We start from the raw sequence: 10,008 nt of genomic DNA, 5'->3' as shown, positions 1-10,008 counted from the left end.
TGCTGTAGAGAGTAAAGTGGACGAGAGAGTCTAAGGACACAAGAAAGAAGGGCAGCCCCGTCTGTCCTATTTATGTGCTGGGAAAAAAGTACTTTAGTGTGTTATTAGCGCACACGGGTGCCTGTGCGTCTCTGTGTGAACGTGCTTGTGTTAGAGTGTGTGAGTGTACAGCGTACAATAAAAGAAGTCAGCAGTTGGTTCTCATGTGAGAAGGGTAATGATGGGGCAGGCTGCTCTGAGCTATTACCATGAAGATGCAGAGGGGGGGATGCCAATGTGAAATCAAAGTGCTGCAGAGGAGTGTGCATGGGTATGCAGTGGGCTTCAGACTGCAGCACAACCACTGACCTACTGCTGTCTCAATGCTTCCCCACTGACACACTACTACTGGTTCCCATAAACAGTCCTTATAATGTGTGTGTCTATGAAAGAGAGAGAGCGAACAAGGCTTGGTGTACGTGTGTGTGTGTCTGTTGCAGCCTCTCCATCCACTAGTGAGTGCTGTGTCTTACATGCCTGATAATGATGACCTGTAGCGTTTGATTATTCAGGAGCGCTATCTGAATGGCGTCCTAGTCAATGGGAGGTGCTGGTAGGATTGTTGTAGCGCAGCTCTGCTCTGATGATTGCATTTGTGGTGCATTAGTTGAGTGTTGACTTGATTCAAGAGGCTAACAGGAAGCAGCAATGTCACAGCCAAGACTCAATGTAGACATTTTCTGTATATGAAAACTGATTTTCATTAACTCTCGCTGCTTTCATAGTGTAGTTCTCAACAGCACCAGATGTTTTCAGAGAAAAAGCTATAATAACCCACTGTACAATCCCGGCTCAGCACCAAACAGCAGACAGAACACAGAGACTATAGCTGGTGAACATAGAGCAGCAGCTAAAAATCCAGATATTTCTCTCAAGAGTAAGTGGAGACCAAAAAACAGAGGTAAAAGAGAGTGAGTATTGGACTTACATTAATCAGGTGACAATATTGCTCCGTAACAGCTGGATGTGAAACTAAGCAATTGTTTGCTAAAATGTTGACCATATAAAGTGTAATGTGATGGTATGTCAATGCTGTGAATAAAACTTGTTTCTGCTGCCCCCAGGTGGCCAAAATAATAGTTTAAAACCCTCTAGAAATTAAAAAACTGCTTACAAACTCAATTTTGTCAACTAACCTAACCAGAGCCCTGTGTATGTGTTTAATTGTTATGTACACTTAGGTTAGGAAACCGCTACTAATTCCCAGACAAAATGTGTCCTCAATTGTTGTTGCCCTGCTTATTGCATATGCTTTTTAAACTGTGCTGATTCCTTTATACATATTCTGTTTCGAACCCAGAGATCGGTAAAGACTCTGCACTTGTTTTAAGTGTATACATGTGTATTTAAAGTGAACTGTTATTGTTTATGTCAAAATTTAAAAAATGTTTTTAATTTCAGTACACAAAATTTAAAAAATGTTTTTAATTTCAGTACACAGATCATTTTATACACCTTCTTACACCTTCAGGTAGTGCATGCAAGTATTTTTGGACATATGAGCACTAGATGAATTAAGGTTCCTTTAATGCCCTGAAGGGTTTTCTGCTTCCAGTCACCCAGAAGTAATTAACTGGCAACCACAAAAAGAGCTGTTGTAAATTTCAGAAAAGGCCTGGTGTTCATTCTCTGTGTATTATATTATGCTTTGTTGAAAATGTAATTTATAAAATACCTATCTATACCTAATAGATATCTATTTTATAAATGGGGGCATTTATCATTGACTCTTCCAAATTAATTTAATCAGATTTTTCATTTAACAAAACCTCACACTGTAGTGTATTTAAAATGCAGTTCAATGTTTACCCTAGAAGAAGAAGTTTACACAGTCAGTACTGTAGGCACACACTGTGTGGGGGATACTTCCATCCATGGAGCATTACAGTGTTGTGGGTGCATACATTTTTAGCAACAATGGCCACAGAGGGATTCGCTCCCCTGACACTGGCAGTGTCAGCGCCATGCTCTGCCTGTTCAGCTGTATGTTGGAAATCTTTATAGGACACAACAGTTGCTCAAGTTCATTTTCAGGATGTGCTTCAGTCTGATTTTTCACACAAAAATCACACACCTGATAATTCCTTTATCATATAATGCATAACAACAATTTTTTCTATTAGTAGTGTTTTTGTAGTGCTCATGGAAGATAAATATAACATCCTTATCCTCCTTTGTCTGGCCTCCTCCGACCTCTTGTACTGTTTAACGTGTTTGTTTAAGTCTGCCTGGTCTAGTGAGAGTGAGTAGTGCACTCCTCTACTCAGGTGAGAAGGCATCTCTTTCCTCTAATACTTTAAAGTCTAGACTAATCGACTTACTGAAGCTTATAATGGCGCCAGTGTGTCAGTCTATTGACTGAAAAACAACCCACGCCAGTCTCTGTTTGCTGCTAATGACAGGTGGTGTGGGCACAGTTCACTGAGACAGAGCTGCTGTGTACTGCACCTACAAACAAACACTAAGTCTCAGACACTATATAATCTGCAGCAAAACTGAGAAACTACTATTTTATTCTTTCTGATATTTAGTCAGCACTACCAAAAAAACTTAAAAACCTCTAACAAGTCATATTTAGGCCTACAAAAATCAACAGTTTTTAACACAACCTAAGCTCTCTAATAAGACAAAAAGGTGGAAGGAACCTCAGGACACGTGTGGATAGTGCACAAGTGGGAAAAAGACAGTGACAATATAATCCCATGATGGAATTATAGTAAATCCAATATAAATGTAATAAATCTATTGAAAGAAGTTCAATAAAATACGTACAAAAGGTATCGCCAGTGGAAAAGTCCAATGAAATTAGTTCAATAAAATAAACCAATTAATATGTCCCATTGCAGCTGTTCACATCCAGATAGAGGAGGGAGGGGTAAACTGCATGAAGCTGGTGATTTTGGCATCATTTTCATCCTTGCTCACCCATCCAGGGGATTTCTAGAATGAAAAAAGGTGATTTCATACATTCATTCTGGACATTTACATTTGCTCTGATCATTCCTGTGACAATCTCATTCATTGTAATAGAAAGGCCACGTTTGAACATATATTTGACGATGCAACTTAAAAATAAAACTGAGTGTAACAAATTTCTATGTAACAATGAAATCTGGTTTATTTAAAACGCATCAGGGCACTGGATGTATTGCGTGCATAGAATTAAAACCTGCTTCGGCCACATCAATCCCTTGGAGGTTCATCATTGACCTCAGAAACATCAGTTTGATGAAAAAATCTTTTACTCCAAAGTAGGGAGGGGATCGATACCCGGTTCCAAAATTTCTCAAAACCCGAAAATCAATAAGGTCTGAGCTTATCGATACTCCTGTCAAAATAGCGGGTCCTATAATGTACCCTTATGTCTCGAGCGTCAAATCTGGTTTTACTTGAAACGCGATAGATAAGAAACCTAATGTTTTAAATGATGGCACCGAAACGAGCTATTAAACGGCCCGAGACTGTTTATCATCAGGCTGCTGCCGTTGCTGCTCTCTGTCGCCTCCTACACACACACCCAGCTGCCAGCACAGAGAGAGGCTGCACCGTCGCGGTGGAGACGGTGAAGTTAAGTTAGATCCAAACTATTCGAGTTACTGACAGCTACGCTCATTACTGTAAGTACGTGAAATAAAACCTTCGCGAGTAAAAAGACAATACTTTATCAATACATCTGTCTTTAAGGTAAACATGTAGAAAGGGTTAATTTAATAATCTCTGTCCTCAGTCTGTCATCCTGTATGTTTTATTCAAGCACAGCTAACGTTAACTTGGCATTTGTCAAATGTTACAAACAAGCTATATAAAAAGCTGTCTGTCTGTAGCATAGACTGGTCTGTAGCATGTCTGTAGTCTTAACATTTGGCACATTGTTAAAAACTCAGCTGCTGGCTGAGACAAACCAGCCGCTCTGCAAAACAGCAGAGAGGAGGAGGAGGAACTGATACATACTTTAGTACATACATAGTTTTTATTCTTTCTAAACTTCACTCAGGATTGTGATGTCACATATTTGCTTTATATAGTGACGTGACATTAATGTTGCTGCTATAGAACAAAAATTTAGCTCTATTTAAAATATTAAATTCTATTCCTATATATAATTTAAAAACAACCAGGCAGAAACTTCAATATTTCTGTAGTCATCGCAAATGATTTGTCACTTCAATATCAAACAATGTTATCACACATACCGTGCAGGCCTACCTCATGCCCATAGGGTCCGGTCTTACTAAATAGCCATCACCAAACTATAGTAAAGTATTGATAGTGGTATCGATAAAGATTGGATCATTAAGCAGTCTCAATAAGGGTATCAATATTAATAAAATTTAACGATCCCCATCCCTACTCTAAAGACACAAAATATCTGGGATTGATATTGATGAGTTTGCTCTATTTGCTGATGAAGGCCACAAGATATGTTTGAAAGTTCCTGAAAATATGCAGTAAGTGGATCTGGATAAAAAAAACATTTTTCAAACTATACAGTATATTTTTAAGTTTCTATTTTTTTTAAAATACATTTTAAGTTCCATTCAAGTGTCCCAGGAAGCCATGACGAGTGGGTAAGGTGAAAAAGTTGGTGTATCGCTAAAAGCAAAATGTGACAAAGTTAAAAGAGACTTAGCGAATAACTTACATGAAGAGCGTGACTTAAATTTCCACTGAAGCTCTTCCAGTGGAGTGACGAAAAATGGCAGCTGGAGAAAACATCAGATATGTGTGGAGACTTCAGCCTTCTTTGAATTAACACATGAAACAAACATAAATGCCATATTTCCATCATATTTCTCTTGATTTGGTTCGTTTGAGGTTTAACCAGCTCTTTTAATCTTCTTCTTCTGTGGTTTAATGTTCTAACTAGAGAAAAAGTGCCACCAACTGTTAATGTCAATGAACCGAAACCATGATTCATTTGATTATTTACACCTGTGCTTTCCCTACTGTGACATGTCAAAATGTCTTTTTGCAGAACAGGATGTGCCCACAAAATACCCCCCAAAAAGGAGTTGGGGGTTCTAGTTACGCCCCTGTTAGTCATTAGGCTGCTTCCAGGAAGGGCGGTGTAGCACAAGGATACTCAACTTAATAACCGTTAACAAGTAGCCTAATTAAAGCGAAACGGTGGACTTCCTAAACAGATGCTACAACGGAGCACCTCCAAATGAAGCGGTCCCTTGCCTCCCCTCCCCTCCTCCCTCTTCCCCCTCGCTTCTCCCTCCTCCCTTCCCTCACAGTCGCTCCCCTCTGACTACAGTGTTCACACACTCTCTCCCCTACCTCACACACACGGACGCCTGGACGCTGCAGCGTTTTTAAGAGAGTGTTTCCAGCCCCGGATAGGAGGGAGGAGGCAGGAGGAAGGAGAGCCTGTCCAAATCCTGACCGTATTAAAAAGAAAAAAACAGACACACAGAAAAAAAAAACTGCTAATCGAATGGATCGGCGATCTGTTTGCGGGCGCTAAAACACGGTCAGAGTGTCATTGCAGACATGGGTCGCAGCGGTACGGCACCTTTCGCACAGCTCCTTGGGGACTGTTTTCACTGTCAGTTCTTCAGCGCTGGAAATGGCGTTGTGATGCTGAGCATGGAAGACGCAGCGGAGGCGGATGCCAGGGAATAAAGAAATATATGATCACCTGTGCTTTTCTTTGGGTTGGATTTTTTGTAGCGGTGGACAGTACCATGGTGAATTACCAGAAATACATTACTGTAATGCAGCTGGCTCTGGGGGTGACCGCCTCCAACAAAGAACATTGTCTTCCACCCAGGAAGCGTATGTGGTGAGTATGAATCTTGGTGCGGATGATGATGGTGATGATGATGCAGGTTGGGGGGGAAAAAGGGGGGGCTGCTATGAGCGCGAGCTGCCGCCTCCCACATCTTCTCAAATGATGAGCGGGTCACGGAGCCACGGTGCGACCGCTCACTCTCTAAAATGACATAATAGGCTATTCCCTTCAGCCACTGCAGCCAGTCTGCACCATGTTGCAACCCTCACAAACCTATAGTGTGGTCGATACACAAGAAGGTAGCCTAACTCCGCATGCTGGGAGTTTGTGTGCGTGCGTGCCAGTGTGCGCGCGAATGTGTGACACCAAGTCCAGTGGCTCTCTGGCTGTATCCTTCCCCCTCTCCATCAGTTTGTAAAGTTGAATGCATAGGGATGATGTCATAGCCTCATCATTGTTTCTTTGCCTCCAACTTCATGTACTCTAATGTACTATGTGGCCTCTACTGCACCGCTGTTGTCCCTGGAAATATCATCTTCAAGCTAACCATGTGGTAAACCATCATCTTTCCTCCTCAAACCCCTTCTCTATTATACCCACCGCTGTCATAACTAATTAATAAAATGTAAAGCATGACACATGATCCTCTCCTGTTTTTATTTCCTGTGCTGCACTCAGGCCTCTGTACACCTCTCATTGCCATATCTATTAAACATTTTCTACCCATACTCTGCTCTCAGCATGTGTTTGTATCTTGTCTCTCCACCCATTCAGTGTCCTCATTACTCTGCCTGTATGCTACAGTATATTGCATTGACCACATCTTACTCTCTGTGTGTGTTTCTCCTCCTGCGGCCTTGTTCATTTGTTTACTTCAAGACAGTCCTACCTCTTTCATTCCTTTTCCTCGCTGTAAGCACATTGCTGCCGAAGCTGCAATGTGTGTGACATAGTATCCCTAATTACAGCCGGATTACCATCTTGTTTGAAAGCAAATCTGGTTAATTAGGAGTCAATAGGCTCAATGGCACTCTGATAGCAAGTGTCTCACACAAACCCGAGATGTATCGCACGGCGTGGATCATTTACCCACATAATGCAGTTACATTGGCATGGCTCCAGTGTGGGACAGGCTTAACTATTATCATTACCTCCTTAAAGCCAACCTGAACCATTTCCTGAAACATTTCTGTGACTGACGTGAGGACAAAACGCTGATGCTGAAAATTTGCGAGCTTCATATTGTCTGGAAAGAGATTATCATGATCAAAGGAGATTTACAGACATTCACACAACCTGAATTTTATAACATGTGAAATCACCTTGAAATGAAAAATAGTATGTGTACAACAGGATGTTTTTACAGTTTGTAGTTATTAATGTGGCATTTTTACTGTATCTTAAATCAAACAGAACATGACGACCATCTCTGAAGTCAAAGTGTTGCTGTAACATCATCAGGGCTCAGACGCTTATCACATGCAGCTTTTTTATTATCTCTTGGTCTCTTTGGATTATCATATTCCTCAGTCATCCTCTTATTAACCTAATAGACCCCCAAAGAAAAGATAAGGAATATCACTGAGACAAAGGACTCTTTTCACTGTTTCTTCAGTTATTGTTGTTTTGATACTTACATCTCCATATTTAAGCACATTTTGGAGGGATCTTATTGTCTCATCTACAGCAGAGCACTGCTACAAAAAGCTAAAATAGTTATGTAACTCTTACAGAAAACTCTGACCTTGTTTAACTGAATATTCTTTCCAACTTGCATTTCCTGCTAGTAAAAAGCAGAATGCTCTTGTGCTATGTTTTCTTCAGCTTTCATTAATCCCCGTACTGTAATTACACTTGAAATGTGTGCTAGTCGTGTTATTTATCCAACTGAATAGCATGTCTTCATTATTTTTTGTCAAAGTCAAATTATTGTTATGAGACAATGCAGAGCAGACTTCTCAAACCATTCTGCAGACTTGGTAGTCACTGTGATGTCACTGTTAATTTTAAGGGGTTTGCTAATTTGTATTGTTGCCAATTCACTAATTCTGTAATATTGTACAGAAGCTATAATAAATGAAAACTAAAGGTTGCCAGGATAGGTGGGGAAATACTAGCTGTAATGTAGAAATGTATTCTGAGACTCTAGGTCATGAAAGCTATTTGTAAATTGTCAACAGTAAAGTAGACCTACAGCACATTATTTATGAAGGAGATAAAACCTGCAAAACTACTGGCATGGTCCTCTAAGTTTAAAAATTAGACCATCACTTCTATAAAAAACAGAAAAGGTATTTTCCTAATAATGAATGACATGCATAAAGGCTTGGAACCTTTGTCAGGCTTATATTCTATTAATTCAATATTATAAGGTACATAACATAGCCTATACAGGGTGGTGATGGCGCATAGATAAGATGCTTGCCTTTGGTTTGGAGACCTGGGTTCAATTCCCACTGTGAGACATCCACAATTGTGTCCCTGAGCAAGACACTTAACCCCTTGTTGCTCCAGATGCGTGCGACCTCTGAGATGTATAGCAATTGTAAGTCGCTTTGGATAAAAGCGTCAGCTAAATGTAATGCAATGCACTATACAGTTTCCAGGATTGATATTCATCATTGTTATTGTGATCATCATCAAAAGTAGTAGTAGTAAAAACAATAGCTGCAGTTTCAAGTATAGTAGTAATAACCATAACAGTATTTGTGGTGATACTATTAAACCTTGTGGCTCAAGCTGCCATATGCAGTTTACAGAACTTGTTGTAAATTTGTGATGCAGTTATTCCATTCCTTTCTCATCCTTCTCGACTGTGTATTAAACAAGAAAATACAACAAAACACACAAGAAGCGTTTACAGATGTTTTTGTCCTGGGAGTCACTTTGGACAAAAGCGTCCACCTAATGAATGTGCTGTAATGTAATGTGACGTAGTGTGCAGTGTCCTCATTTGATATTTTATCAGACATTTCTGTCTAAATAGACCCTGTAAAATAATGCCAGTTTCTGTCCACCTGACTGAAATGCAGCATAGTGACATTGTCAACTAGAAAGCTTAACTTAATCAACAAAATAGATGAGTTTCAGGCTAATGAATCCTGCAGTAAGTTTTCTCAATTCTAATAAACACACATCACATTTATCTATAAGACATGAAGCACAAAAAAAAGATTGTTATAATGATAAACGTGTGGCCCAACCTTATTTTTGTTGTAATTCATATTCTTAAATTACATGGCATTGTTATGAGAAAATATTCTCTCTACCAGTATTTTGGACACAAATGCTCTGATAGTTTAACGTTATCCCAAAAATGATATTGATACCTTTATTAAAGTGGCATTTCAGATCAATACTGCTCTATGCTCATTAACACTGAATGCCCATTCTCAGGAATGTAAAAAACAATCCATTATAAAAACAATCCAGAAACACACTACTGGAGCTGAAACTCTTATTTGAAAATTAATGCATTCATGATCATTGATTAGTCCTTATCAAGTGGAAATTGCAATCATTTTCTAGTTAAAGCTTCTAAAATGTGATGATTAGCTGGTTTTCTCTTGAAATGGTTTTCTCATGAAATTAAAATCTCTTACATATCTGGTAACTAGTGATCACCGCTTATCTTTATTTTTTACATCCTGCAAGGAACAATTAATTGATCAATAAACAATCAATAGATTAATTGACTTTTTAAAATATATTTAGTCACCTACATAAATACAATTGTTATGTTTTTTACATATTTGTCAGCTCTATACACTTCCTGTTAAGGATACTTTAAGTATTTACAGATCATATTTCCGCCCTTCAAACATTATTTAGCAGACAGATGTATGACAGGATGTGACATCACTGAAAGACACACCAGTTTAAACAGAAGAAAAGGCTTCACTGCATTTGAATACAGAAAATAAGTATCCTGTTTTTAAGGTTCTTCTTTATGTAATTGCAGCATTAATTCTGTCCCATTTCTGGTCAAACGGTCAGAGCTGCTTCCTGCTCTGCTGATCTCCCAGCGTGTGGTGGTGAGATTACACACCGCTCTGCCTGAACACTTACACCATCCACCGAGTAGAGGCTGTGAGTGCCATGTGCATCACACATTCTCCCCAAATTAGAGGAGGCACAGCTCCACTGAATAGCAGCAGCAGCAGCAGCTCTCTAAATTAGGATTAGTTTTTGCAAACAGATGTTCCTCTTGCCTGCAGTCTTAAAAACCCATT

General features: G+C 39.5%; 1 protein-coding gene and 1 long non-coding RNA gene across 8 annotated transcripts in view; one reads left to right on the top strand and one right to left on the bottom strand.

Moving 5' to 3' along the window:
* Positions 1–2,519: 2,519 nt before the first annotated feature.
* Positions 2,520–5,256, bottom strand: LOC119893806. Its single transcript, XR_005442839.1, has 2 exons — positions 4,682–5,256; positions 2,520–2,979 (listed from the first exon to the last, which is right to left on the bottom strand). It is a non-coding gene; the product is annotated as an uncharacterized LOC119893806 (long non-coding RNA).
* Positions 5,257–5,371: 115 nt separating this feature from the next.
* The window catches only part of tjp1b (tight junction protein 1b), a 60,437-nt gene continuing 55,800 nt past the window's right edge, over positions 5,372–10,008 (top strand). For 3 of the 7 annotated variants that reach the window (XM_038706143.1, XM_038706147.1, XM_038706142.1), the window contains exon 1: positions 5,372–5,827. In XM_038706143.1, coding sequence (XP_038562071.1) covers positions 5,676–5,827 — 152 coding nt within the window. In that variant the 5' untranslated portion in view covers positions 5,372–5,675. The remainder of the gene's footprint in view (positions 5,828–10,008) is intronic. The other 4 variants (XM_038706150.1, XM_038706149.1, XM_038706145.1 and 1 more) reach the window with 2 other exon arrangements.

The sequence above is a fragment of the Micropterus salmoides genome, unplaced genomic scaffold, assembly GCF_014851395.1.
Source record: "Micropterus salmoides isolate LMB-PRFRI ecotype aquatic unplaced genomic scaffold, ASM1485139v1 Ms_hic_scaffold_8, whole genome shotgun sequence".
NCBI classification, from domain to species: Eukaryota; Metazoa; Chordata; class Actinopteri; order Centrarchiformes; family Centrarchidae; genus Micropterus; species Micropterus salmoides.
Note: the sequence above shows the minus strand (reverse complement) of the source record. Positions and strands in the feature narration are given on the sequence as shown.